Source organism: Saccopteryx leptura, chromosome 5 (assembly GCF_036850995.1).
Source record: "Saccopteryx leptura isolate mSacLep1 chromosome 5, mSacLep1_pri_phased_curated, whole genome shotgun sequence".
NCBI classification, from domain to species: Eukaryota; Metazoa; Chordata; class Mammalia; order Chiroptera; family Emballonuridae; genus Saccopteryx; species Saccopteryx leptura.
The window spans coordinates 90,868,596-90,882,332 of record NC_089507.1 but is presented as its reverse complement, the minus strand read 5'-3'; the positions used below and the strand labels follow the sequence as shown (position 1 = coordinate 90,882,332).

The following is a 13,737-nucleotide window of genomic DNA, read 5'->3' as shown; positions in this document are numbered from 1 at the left end:
GCTTTTGCGTTTGTGTACTTGTTGAGGAAAATCTTGTTTGATGCTTTAGCAGTAGTCTGCTCATCACTAACAGCTCCAAGATTTTCAGGAAACTTCTCAAGATGACTGTTCAGGAAGTGAATCTTAATGTTCATGTTACATCCAATGTCGCAGAAAGCCAACAGCATCCTTTGAACCAGAAGTTGATAGTTTTCTGCTTTTTTGTTGCCAAGGAAGTTCTTTGTAACTGCCACAAAAGACTGCCATGCTGCTTTCTCCTCCTTATTCATCTTCCTGGCAAATTCATCATCACGTATGAGGGTTCAAATTTGAGGTCCATCGAATACACCTTTGTTTATCATCTCAAAAGACAAGGCAGGAAAAGCAGAAATAATATGTTGATAACATTCATTTTCTCTATTCAAAGCCTGAACAGCCTGACCAGGCGATGGCGCAGTGGATAGAGCAACAAACTGGGATGCGAAAGGACCCAGGTTTGAGACCCCAAGGTCGCCAGCTTGAGTGCAGGCTCATTTGGTTTGAGCAAGGCTCACCAGCTTGAGCCGAAGATCGCTGGCTCGAGCAAGGGGTCACTCGGTCTGCTGTAGCCCCGGTGGTCAAGGCACATATGAGAAATCAATCAATGAACAACTAAGGAACCGCAATGAAGAATTGATGTTTCTCATCTCTCTCCCTTCCTGTCTATCTGTCCCTGTCTGTCCCTCTCTCTGTCTCTGCCAAAAAAAAAAAAAAATAAATAAATAAAATAAACGCCTGAACAAACTGCTTTATTAAGCCAAGTTTGATGTGAAGTGGGGCAAAAATGATCCTGTCTCGATTAACTACAGGTTCATTCACAATATTTTGCATCCCTATGTTCAGAGCTTCATGTTTCAGCCACTCCTTCTGTGTCCAGTGTTTCTCCTGAGCTTGGCTGTCCTACAAACACAGAAAGCAAGGATACTTCGTGAAACCTCTCTGTTGTCCTAGCAGGAAATTTACCATTTTAAGATCCACATAAATGATCCAGTTATGCTCCTCATACTTCAGAAAGTCGAGGACAATTTTTATGTCATTATAATCTTCTCGCAGATGAGTTGAATAACCAGTTGGAGCCGCTGAAAATAGGCAATATATGCACGTGTCACAAATAATGAAATATTGTGCCTTTGACATTGAAGTGTGTAACAGCCACATATATAATAGAAGGTGTCAGGACTATTCTTACATTGACGCCTACTCGAAGAAGCCATGATTCATCTTAAAACAAAATAGGAGGGTGTTTTCATCAGATAATAATTTTTTACATTTAAAAACAACTACAATTATGTAAAAGTGATGTTTGTAAACCATTAATTGCCTTGTGGTTATGTTCAATCCAAGAGTTGTTACCCTTTAACTCCAATTGAAAAACCAATGCATGCCATTAACTGTAACAAAAATAAATTAAAATTGCATAAAAACTAGAGTATGCACCAAAAAGCTGATTTCATATTTGGAATCAGTGATGTATAAATATATAGAAACAGTTCTAAAACCTCAAGCAATAGAAAATGAAAAAAAAAATTGTTCCCCAGTGTTATCACTTCCTCATGGGCTCCATCTCCAAATACATTCACATTGGGGGTTAGGACTTTGTCGTGTGATTTTCAGGGGGACACCGGTATTTAATCCATAATAGATACCATCTAGAATTGGAATCTAATATAGAGAAATAGTGGCCATGATCAAAGGTGTAGGAAATACTAATAAGATGAAAACAACTTGGTGCGTGAATATATCCATAATTTTTCTTGTGAATTGAAGAAGAGTTTGATTTTTTAGTGGAACACATTGGCCAGCCTACTTTGGAAATAAATAGTAAGCAACATCTTACTACATAATACTTGGCCGGATGCTTCATCTTTTTTCATTTGAGAATGCCCTGTTAGGTATGGATCGTACCCAGCTAAAAACGAGCATACTCAGCTTACACGAACAAACATCGATCATCATTTCTTTAACATTCTAATGGATATACTACAAATCTTAAAGTTTAGATACAGTCTTTGCAAAATGCAGGGTACTCTGTCATTGGGGAGGGGCTATTTTTGGTATTTTTATCTGGTTTTCGTTTAGGACAGTGGTTAAAGTATTGTTTTCAAACATCATTGTTAGCATTTTCTGGGGACTTGTTAAAAATACAAATTCTTGGGCTCTACAGCAAAATGACTGAATCAGAAATGGAGGGGGGTACGCAGTCTTCATTTTAACAAGCTTCTAGTACTTTCTTATACATATTACTGTTTGAGAACCTCTGGTTTAGGAGATGCTGTCCTTACTGGGAATGCTTGCAAGCCTAGTGCTATCTGAACTTACTAGGAGCAATGTGTATTTTTCTACTGCCCTTATTTATTAGACTTGTATAATCTGTAAGCATTCTTGAGATACTTGTTTCCATCACTTTCTAAATTAATTTCCTAAAGGCCATTACTGCTTTTGATTGTAAGTGTATGAGACAGACAGTGTTCCTTTCTCATTGACAGGTGGATATGCAGTGGGTGCAGGTTTTGGCCGAAGGTTGGGCCACCCCCCTGAATGGCTTTATGAGAGAGAGGGAGTACTTGCAGTGTCTTCATTTTGATTGTCTTCTGGATGGTAAGACCTTTTACATCACTAGCACATTGTGTGTGGAAGAGAGATCGCACAGCTGCAGGGATGGTGGTACCATTTAAAGAAGGTACTATGATAAGACTTAAATTATATCAGTACTGGACATTTAAGTGGATAGTGAGATCTCTTTTCAATTTTTTTTGTTTTCCTGGCTATGATTTATTGCAGGAGGAGGAGGAAAACCTGAAGTTTAGGGGTGAAAATGAATTCAAAAGCAAATAGTTTCCTTGTGCCATGTCCACCTGATCATGTTCATCTCCCTGAAAAGTGCACATACTTAGGTTTGCTATACTGAAGCCTGTGCTTACTTAAGCCAAGCATTCTAATGAGGTGCCAGGGGTTCCAAGTTGAAGGAATCCTGAGATAAGTGGTTAAAAGGATGCTGCGTATTCTTTTAAAACACTAAAAAAACCCACAAAAATGCCAAAGAAACTGATGTTCATTATATAGTAATTATAATCCAGCTATCTTTAAACTTTGCATACTGTTGGTAAGATTAATTTGTTACCTTAAAGAAAATACTGTTAAATGTCACAGAACCCTACTAAATTGCTACCATATCCTCTGTATTATGATTTTTTTTAACTGGGGAAGTGAAATGAATATTAGAAAATGTCATTTCTAATCTTCTCGGAAAATTTTATCCACAAGAACATAAGGATTAAATATTGCTTTTTGATTTTCTTCTTTTGGACTAATGGTAAAGTCTTTGTGGATTGTGTCCAGAGTAATGATTTAGTCTTGGGTTTGGTGCAGATCTACTTACTAATTTTGTATTTTGAATTTTACTTAGTGGTGGTAATTTTAAAACAGCCATGCAGTTATCAAAGAAGTCATGCCTTGATTCCCCAAAAAAGTATGGTTTCTATTTGGTATGTAAATAAGGTTTATAGAAGAATTTGAGAGTGCATTTTACTTCTGTAATCTGCACACAATGAGTAGAAGAAAACAACTGTTAGAGCTTGAAAGGTTGGGAACTGAGAATGTACCTTTAGCCTCAGTGGAACATATTTTGGTTTCGTGGAGAACTGATTTCCTTACAGCTTTTGTTTCTTGGCCAATGATAGCTGACATCGGTTCAATTCTGATTAAAAACCAAAAAACAGAAAAGCCTTCTGGGTGTTTTTGTCTTCCTGTCTCAAGAATGCTCCAATATACTCAAGTATATTTAACCATCTTGCCACTCAAAAGGTTAGTTATCAACAAGAATTTAAGTTTTTCCTTGAAGAGGCCCTGAGTGATAGTTCTTTATCTTATTCTTAAATTAGAGATGTTCACTGTATTTTAGGTGATGTTACACTTAACCAGTTGACTTTTTCCTTATTACACAGTTTTGTTTGTTTTTTACTTCTGTGATTACATACCATATTTTTTTCCCCAAAAAGACAGTTTCAGGAGTATTTTTGAGTATTGCTACACACATTGTTGATGTTCTCAATTTTTGCTATTTCTTTCTTTCTTTTTTTTTTAACCTCTGTTGCTTGTCCCGTCTCCTAGTTTTCCGGGCCAGGCACCAGCGGAGCACTGTCGGTGTCCACTGACTGGAAGGTGGACATGAAGACCTGTTGAGTAATCCAAGCTGTGTGCTTTTTTGTGCTCTGCAGGGGGTGTCATTAACTTGTCGGTGCCTATAGTTCTGTCGGCTTCTCATGAAGATAAAGAAAGGCTGGATGGCTGTACAGCTTTTGCTCTGATGTATGAGGGCCGCCGAGTGGCTATTCTGCGCAATCCGGAGTTTTTTGAGCACAGGAAGGAGGAGCGTTGTGCCCGACAGTGGGGAACGGCATGCAAGAACCACCCCTACATCAAGGTCTTGTACAGACATTCCTGCATTTTACCTTGATTTACAAATGTTTGCGCCAAAAATGTGAATATTACCTGTATATCGGCTACTACATCGGAACTGTTAATATTTTGCTGAATCAAGACTGTATCATAGATTAGTGTGATGAGATTATGGTCTTATCATTTGGCCAGATGAATATTTGTTCAACTATTTAAGCATCTGCTGTGCAGTAGGCACTGAGCGAGGTGCTGGTGCTAGGACTACAGGGCTGACGGACACGGCAAGCAGTCTTCACACACTTGGAGCTCTGACCTTTTGATGGTGTAGGAGACGTCAGTCATGTACTTGATGGTAGGACGTGAGGTCAGGGTGCTGTGGGAGCCCATGGCAGGATAGGGTTATCTAGTCTGGGTTTTTTTTTTTGTTTTGTTTTTTGTTTTCATTTTTGCGTGGCAGAGACAGAGTCAGAGAGAGGGTCAAATAGGGACAGACAGATAGGAAGGGAGAGAGATAAGAAACATCAATTCTTCGTTGCAGTTCCTTAGTTGTTCATTGATTGATTTCTCATATGTGCCTTGACCAGGGGGGCTACAGAAGACTAAGTGACCGCTTGCTCGAGCCAGCAACCTTGGGCTCAAGCTGGTGAGCCTTGCTCAAATGAGATGAACCCCCACTCAAACTGGCAACCTCGGGGTCTCGAACCTGGGTCCTCCACATCCCAGTCCGATGCTCTATCCACTGCGCCACCGCCTGGTCAGGCTAGTCTGGGTTTTTAATGGAACATTGTGTTTCCAGTATGAAAGCGGTGAGATATAATTAGTCTCCCCAAAGTGCCTCACGTATTTTGTATGTTATGTGTGAAATGTTACCATTGAAGTTAAATCTCTGTCAGTTGTTAGGTGTTTTAGAGTACATTTTGGGCATTAAAAGAAATTGTATAGTAGGTTATTTATAAAATTTCTTTTTAGATTTTTTATTTATTGACTTTTTAGAGAGAAGAGAGAAAGAGAGAGAGAGAGAGAAAGAACCAGGAAGCATCAACTGATAGTAGTTGCTTCCTATATGTGCCTTGACCAGGCAATCCCCGGGTTTTGAACTGGCGACCTCAGTGTTCCAGGGTGACGCTTTATCTGCTGTGCCACCACAGGTCAGGCCTAGAAAATTTCTGTTTAGATCAGGGGTCCCCAAACTATGGCCCGCGGGCCGCATGTGGCCCCCTGAGGCCATTTATCTGCCCCCGCCACACTGCCGGAAGGGGCACCTCTTTCATTGGTGGTCAGTGAGAGGAGCACAGGATGCGGATGCAAAGCACAGCATCGCTCACATACAGTACTACTTCCGGTGATGCGGGATGCATGCATCAGGGCTCCGGAAGCGTGTCATATCACTTGTTATGGCTAGCAGTGACAAATATGGAGCCGGACATTGACCATCTCATTAGCCAAAAGCAGGCCCATAGTTCCCATTGAAATACTGGTCAGTTTGTTGATTTAAATTTACTCATTCTTTATTTTAAATATTGTATTTGTTCCCATTTTGTTTTTTTACTTTAAAATAAGATATGTGCAGTGTGCATGGGGATTTGTTCATAGTTATTTTTATAGTCCGGCCCTTCAACGGTCTGAGGGACAGTGAACTGGCCCCCTGTGTAAAAAGTTTGGGGATCCCTGGTTTAGATCATGGCAATCTGCTAAATCTCATTTTATTGTCTCGTGGAGGACAAAGAAGTGATAACCTTTTTAAACCAGAGGATGCATTTTCTTAGAAAATAAAGAGATTGAACTAGTGATGGTGTCAGGTATTCCTTCAACACAAAAGTCCTAGTTATTAGTAACAAGTAACATAGTTTCCAAAACACGCTCATGTCAATTCTTAGAGCCCCATAGTAAACCTGAAGGATGGATGGCATGTCCATTGTACACAGGGAGAAAGTGGGACCTAGAGGGGATGTTTCGACCAGACCAAAGCAGTTAATAGGTTGGATGAGGGTCTGATTTTAACCCAAGTCGCTGTGGGCATCAAAGCCATCTCCCATAATCATAAAAGACAGCAATGATTGCTATATGTGGAGCTTCACATATTGTGTAGCCTGTGTCTGCCGCAGACCAGCGCAACTCCTAATTCTGGGTTTTGAGTGAGAACGATGCAGAATTAAGAAAACAGATTCATTAAGAAGAAAGGATAGGATCGGGAGGACTCTTCAATGCGGATGGTAATATCCTAATATCCGAGTGTCCCATAGCCCCTATATGATAGCTTTATTATATAGCCATATGCAAATCAAGGAAGTCCTTGATACAAAGTTACACATCGGAGGCTAAAACAGGAACTCTCCCAAGGCATAAGCAGGAATCTCCCTACCATGCATAAGTGAAATCAACCAACATCTGAACAAACAAAGGGTGAGAGGAAGGGCATGTAAATTGCTACCAGCAACTTAAGCAAGCAAGTGAAGTGGGTGCAAATACTCAGCATCATAGCCAATATGGAGGTGGTGGGGGGAGAGCTTAGCCTTTTACTAAGCCTCGAATCTACAATGCCTTTTTGCCATTTATGGTCCACAACATGTGTCACTAGAGGGTACTTTTCATGTGAATTCGGTGGAAGAGACCTTTATTTTTTAATCACTCAACAAATGTGCATGCTGTTTGTGTTTTGTACCATTGTTTTGAAGAGTGATCTCTCAGACTTGTTAGTGCTGTTGGTACCCGGTCTGCAACCTCGAGGAACAGGAAGAATCTGGACAGGCGGGAGCTGGGGAACTGGGCCTCCAGGCTCAGGGCACAGGAGGAGCAGTCAGTGCCTTTGAGAAATAGCTGGTTGTCGAGTGGGACTGAGGACCTTGGAAAGATGGAGGGCTTACCGTTGTACCCTCAAATTTAAGACATTTGGTCATAATAACAATTTATATGTTATTTATATGTTTCAACCCTACTTCTATTTTTTTTGGTCCTTACCGTGAAGCTTGGAGGTAGAGATGCTGTTTTTCTTTGTCCTGGAGAATCTTAGAGTGGGTTCCCCTTGCCCAGAGCTGCGGAGACACCAGTTAGGAGTCAGGTTTCAAGTCTATCCGTGGTCTTCGTGTTCTGTTTTACTATACTGCGTCTTTCTAGGAACGAAGAGGTCATCACAGGCAGGTTGGGAGCATGAGAGGATCACCAAGTAGTGCTTTGGGCTTAGCCTGGACATCTTGTGCTGGAGGTCCACGCTCCACCTCTGCTCCCACCAGTACCACCCAGGTTATCCAGTTTCCGTGCTAGGCTGTTGTGATTGTCTCCTGGCTGGAATCATGCTTCTTCTTATACCCCCTTCTCTCCATTCTCCTCAGAGCAACCAAACTGAGTCTTCTAAAAATACAGACCTGAGTAATATCACTCTACCCTTTAAAACTCTCCAGTAAACTGCTTATTGGAATTAGAATAAACCCAAGTGCCTGGCTGGCTTTACGTGATCCAGCCGTAGTATTTTTTTTTTTTTTTTTTTTTGTGACAGAGACAGAGAGAGGCACAGAAGGACAGACAGGCAGGAAGGGAGAGAAATGAGAAGCGTCAGTTCTTCATTGTGGCACCTTAGTTCATTGACTGCTTTCTCATATGTGCCTTGACCTAGGGGCTACAGCAGATGGAGTGACCCCTTGCTCAAGCCAGCAACCTTGGGCTCAAGCTGATGAATCTTGCTCAAACCAGATAAGCCCACTCTCGTGATCTCGGGGTTTTGAACCTGAGTCTTCTGTGTCCCAGTCCGATGCTCTATCCACTGTGCCACTCCCTGGTCCGGCCAGCCATGGTCTTCTTACTCCCGATCTCTCTTACTCTGCCTCTGTTCCTGTGCTTGCTTTTACCTTTTCTGACTTTCTAGCCACATTAGTCTTCTTCCTGTTCTTCAAAGACAAAGCCTGTTGCTGTTCCAGGACTTTGTCTTGCTGCCCCTCTGCCTAAAATACTTTCCCTCCATGACTGGTTGCTTTTCATCATCTCAGGTTAAATGTCCCCCTCCTCAGAGAGGCCTTCACTGCCTCCATTTGCCTAAGTGCTCCTGTATGCCTGCATGCTAGGTTCAAGATTCTATTGCCCTGTTTATTTTCTCTGTAACGTTCGGTTCCAGCTGGTGTTTCTCTGGTGTCTCCTGTCTCCGTCATGGTTATGGAAGCTCCATTAGAGGAAGTTCTTTCTCCCTCGTTTTCGGCTGTATTTCCCATGCCTGGTGTAGGCTCTGGCACATACTACCAGTTACTCAGTAAATATTTATTGAATGAGTGGTTTGATGGATGGGGATAGACCATCTAGTGAAAGACCAGGAAGGAGGTGACTGCGGTGATTTAGGTACATTGTTAGCACACGAGCCGAAGCAGTCATGGAAGAAAGGTGAGCTTGAGCTACTGAGAGCAGACATGTCCTAGAAAATCATGTCCTCTTCCCAGATGCAGGGAACGAGGATGAGAGAAGCTGTAAGAAGTTTGAGGTGGTGAGATCGGAAGGTGTGACTTTGTGTTCAACTCAATTAATTTAATTGCTCAAAAGTTTAGGATTGGAGAGCACAAAATAGGGGGCGACCCAGGGTTACAAATTTCTCTGTTAATTAACATACAACAACAATGAAAAGAATGTTTTTGTTACTTAAAAAGTCGTAATTATTCATCTTGGTTTTGTTTGCCTTTTGCTTGTAAATGTAATAGTTGTTTCACAAGTCCTTCGAGAAATGATAAAATATATTCTGTTTCTATAGTATTTCCAATCCCAGTTCAGTTGTAAACTAAACAGATTTACCATTGAGCGTGAGATGAAAGTAGAGGTTTACATCTGTAGTTAACTTGTAGGAGGGAAATGTTCTTCCTTATTTTCTCTTGGTTTCTGTTGAAAACAATTATCTTCTTTTTCTTCCCATTAGATGGTCATGGAACAAGGAGATTGGCTGATTGGAGGAGATCTTCAAGTCTTGGACCGAATTTACTGGAATGATGGTCTTGATCAGTATCGTCTTACTCCTGCTGAGCTAAAGCAGAAGTTTAAAGATATGAATGCTGGTACGACATGGACCTAATTATCTAATATGGGACTATTTGGGGTTTCTACTTAATGGGGAAAGTTCTAGAAGATTTTCCCCCCAACACTTAATTATGTAGAACAGAATGGTGAGTAAAATGTAAAGGTAGAAATTGGAATATGTAAGGAAAGGTATAATTTGATCTAACATTGTTTGTATACTATGTTATACATTATTTTGTATACAATGTTGAAGATAGATGCTAATAACAGATTGGCCTGTTACTTATTATAGAACTCGTTAAAGCTGAAGAGAACTTTTTTTCCTGTGCTCACTCATATCAGTGTGCTGCTTTATGTCTCCAAATGTCATAGTATATGAGTGGAATGCCTCACTATAGAAAGTAATAGGACAACAGAACTTTTATCATGGTTGCTATTCATTCAACAGATGTTTGTTATTCATCTTTATAAGCCAGAGTACCAAGTGCTGAGATCCCTAATAAATAAGACAGGAGCTTATGGCGGAAAAGAGACATTAAACAGATAGCAGAAAAGGTTGTTGGAGAGTAAGTTAATAATGATTTTAAATTTCTGGAGTAGGCTGAAATGGGAGTGTAAGAGCAGAGAGTCTATAGATACTGTTCTTTATAATATTACATATTATAAAGTACTACAGGGCAGGCTTCTTATATTAGGTATCTGCTATTCGCAGGTCTTTCACATGGAGGTGGGTAAGTGACGCGTTTACACTGGTATACCCACTCTCTCTCGCTAACACAAGTTCAAGGTGCTATGTGAGGGAACAGCATTCATTGTAGATTTGGGGAGGCTTTTTTAAGATCTGAAGAATTTGAAGAATCTTACAATCATGGTGCTAATTAATTCTCACTTTCTATAGAAATATTTAAGCAAGAGGGTTTTAGTGCTGCTTTTAAAATATATATATATATTTTTTCAGTGTAGAAATCAGGCAGAGATGGCTGAGAAAAGTCAGGTGAATGTGGTTGCTTTTTAAGGAACTAGCTGGCACCATGCTGTATTTGTTAACCAGAAGCTTCCCTCCCAAGTGACTGGGAATCGGAGCAAGAGCAGCCGTTTCCTCAGTCGTGTTCAGCTTCTGTGAACCCAGACGCTAGCAGTTGTTTGGAGTCCTGTGCACAGCGTCCCTGCTTCACCACCGAGTGCTTATGTGGTTCTGGGATATTGCCTTCGTTTCTCAGGCTCAGTTCCTTCCATTGTAAAAGTGAGGGACGGTGCAGTAATGCACAGGATTTTGTTTTAAAAAGTGAAACGAGATAAGGTGCCTAAGGCGCTGTAAACAGTACCTGGCACTAGTAAGAGGGTAAGGTCCTAGTTGCTGTTATGTGAATATAAAGCTGGTCTTACCTGTATTTGTGTGCAAGTTAGTAAGAGAGTATCTGTTTCTTTTTAAGCTTTACTGTAGTTTTCTGATATTAAAAATAAGATCAGGAACTGGAGGCCATACACTCTTCCGAGCCCCAGAGTTCCCACCGGCCGGCCTGCTTCAGCCGTGGTTCCTGCTGGGGCCCTGTGGGGTCTCTGAGTGTAGAATTTCTCACCTCAGACCCTTCCAAACTTGACTCCTTTCCTCTGAATTTGAAGCAAATATTTGGCTTCAACTCCGTGTGCAGGAATTTAACCTATATCACAGCTTATTTGTCTTGTTTCTTGCTAACATTTTCTGGGCCCAGTCATGGGAATCGACCACTCTTTAGGTAGTCGGTGATGGCATTCCTTTCCCAACAAACTGGCTTAGGACAAAAAGCCATCATTCAGTCCTTCTCTTCAAGGAGGAAGTGCTCTGGATGCTGTCATGTGAAGTGCAGGGTTCGAAATATGGAAGTCACTTTGTATTCACGAGAATCCATGAGAACCTTACACTGCTTGAGTTTCTGATCCAACCTTGGACTCCTCTATCTCTGGACTTTATACTCAGAGACCTAATTCATGCTTGAATTCCTTATGGCATTTCTAGTTGGGTCTTCTTTTATTTGCAACCAGAAGCATCTGATAGGGTTTTCTTTTTTCTTTTTTTTTAACCTGTAGATTTCTCTTTTTTTTCTAGTGAATAGAAACATATTTAATGGAGGACTTGCTGAGACAACCTTATTTACTTTAATTTTTTGCTAAAATTGGAATTCACATTTAAAATCATGCCAGTATATTAATTGTTGGCATTGTTAAGGAGTTTTATCAGGGAATTACCATTCATAATTAGAGACTTTAATATTACATCTGGATTATACTCTTCTTTAGTTCAGTTAGAAAATTTTTTGCATAATGAATGGTTGCAACTTTGTGTAAAGTAGCTGAGAGCCAGTTATTAGCCTTATATTAGCCAAGAAAGATTGTGGGGGGAAAAAAAAAGAAAGATTGTGGAGTGTTATTTTGTTTACTTTTCCATTTTAGACTCAGGCAAATAAGCAACAGACTGAGGAGTTTCCTTTGTAGTTCTTGTTCACTCTTAGGAAACCAGTAATAAGTCTTCTGCTGATGTGTCTGAAACAGTTCAGGGGAGAGGAAACAGGGAATATTTATTTATTTTTACCTAGGGTTTAAAAAAAATTTTTTTTTTAACCTTTCTCTCTTCTTCCCTAGTGTTAGAAGAACTTGTGGGCTGTTGTCTTGTGCATATTGATGTGATCAGTTTTGCTGTTCCAACCATTCTGTAGCTGGAAGGAGTGAGAGGGCTTTAATACCCACATCAGTGGTTGCAAGGTGACATGGTTACGGATGGCAGGTTCTTTGAATCACTGGTCACCGGTTGACCACTTATCTTGGAAAGAAAGAGTGAATTTCATTTAAGCCAAGTAAGGGCCAGTTAGTATTTATTCCACACAGAACACTGGTGTCCAGGTTACAAAGGAAAAAGTTGACATAATTTCTTTCAAGGTAGTATGTGGTAGCACAGTGCTGAACGAGTCTAAGAAAGCTTTGTAGAGCTGTTGAATTAAAAGGTATATTTAAAAGTGAGTGGCTAGAGACATTAGATGTCTTAGGCAAAGCTGGGAACGGTACATGAGAAAGCTGAGGCTGACGCAGGTAGGTTGTCTATGAAGGCACTGGGCTGTGTTGACCATAAATGGTGCTGAGCTGGAGATAGTGTGATCTGAGGTTGGGGGAAGAGAGATTGTCAGTCATATCAGAGCATACTCCAGTGAGTCTCTGAACATGATTTTAACAAAGTGAGTGTCTAAGGAAAGGTGGTCAGTTTAAGGGAACCCACAGGAGTGTTGTGGCCAGGGCCTAGCAGTTTTGGATAGTGTGCCTGCTCTGGAAAGGACACGGGCAGGAGACTGTTCTGAAGCCTGGGCAAAGGAGTGGGAGCCGTGAGAAGGGGCCGTGGTGTGGGGCAGAGCACGCTGCAGGCTGTAGACGCAGCCAGAGTCACGGCACCGAGACGGCCTGTGGTGTGGGGCAGAGCGCGCTGCAGGCTGTAGACGCAGCAGAGTCACGGCACCGAGACTGCGTGTGGTGTGGGGCAGAGCGCGCTGCAGGTTGCAGACGCAGCCAGAGTCACGGCACCGAGACAGCGTGTGGTGTGGGGCAGAGCGCGCTGCCGGTTGCGACGCAGTAGAGTCACGGCACCGAGACAGCGTGTGGTGTGGGGCAGAGCGCGCTGCCGGCTGTAGACGCAGCAGAGTCACGGCACCGAGACAGCGTGTGGTGTGGGGCAGAGCGCGCTGCAGGCTGTAGACGCAGCCAGAGCACGGCACCGAGACAGCGTGTGGTGTGGGGCAGAGCGCGCTGCAGGCTGTAGACGCAGCCAGAGCACGGCACCGAGACAGCGTGTGGTGTGGGGCAGAGCGCGCTGCAGGTTGTAGACGCAGCCAGAGCCACGGCACCAAGACAGCGTGTGGTATGGGGCAGAGCGCGCTGCAGGCTGTAGACGCAGCCAGAGTCACGGCACCGAGACAGCGTGTGGTGTGGGGCAGAGCACGCTGCAGGCTGTAGACGCAGCCAGAGTCACGGCACCGAGACAGCGTGCTGCTGGGGCAGGAGCTCCTGCAGGTGTGTCTCCCGCTTCTGGTTGCTGCTGTTGTCTCCCGTGGGGGAGGCAGGACGCAGCGCCCCACCTCCCGCATGCACCACAGTGTGCTCGCAGGCCCAAGACAGAAAACGGATGGGGAACAGCACAGTCTAGTTGGCAAAAAGCCTTATAGTCCACATTATTATTTTTAATTTAATTTGAAATCTTTTATAGTCATAAGAATGGAAAACATATTATTGCTGCATACTTTGAGGTTTAAGAGTACCTGTTTGTGAAGAATTCTAATTAATATGTTTATATTTACGCAAGTGGCCAAGGTCTTA

At 42.2% G+C, this 13,737-nt stretch overlaps 1 protein-coding gene across 2 annotated transcripts in view; it reads left to right on the top strand.

The window, feature by feature from the left end:
- Nucleotides 1-13,737, top strand: part of PAPSS1 (3'-phosphoadenosine 5'-phosphosulfate synthase 1) — a 128,741-nt gene that overhangs the window by 61,823 nt on the left and 53,181 nt on the right. For both annotated transcript variants that reach the window (XM_066385519.1, XM_066385518.1), the window contains 3 exons: nt 2,505-2,616; nt 4,236-4,441; nt 9,305-9,440. In XM_066385519.1, coding sequence (XP_066241616.1) covers nt 2,505-2,616; nt 4,236-4,441; nt 9,305-9,440 — 454 coding nt within the window. The remainder of the gene's footprint in view (nt 1-2,504; nt 2,617-4,235; nt 4,442-9,304; nt 9,441-13,737) is intronic.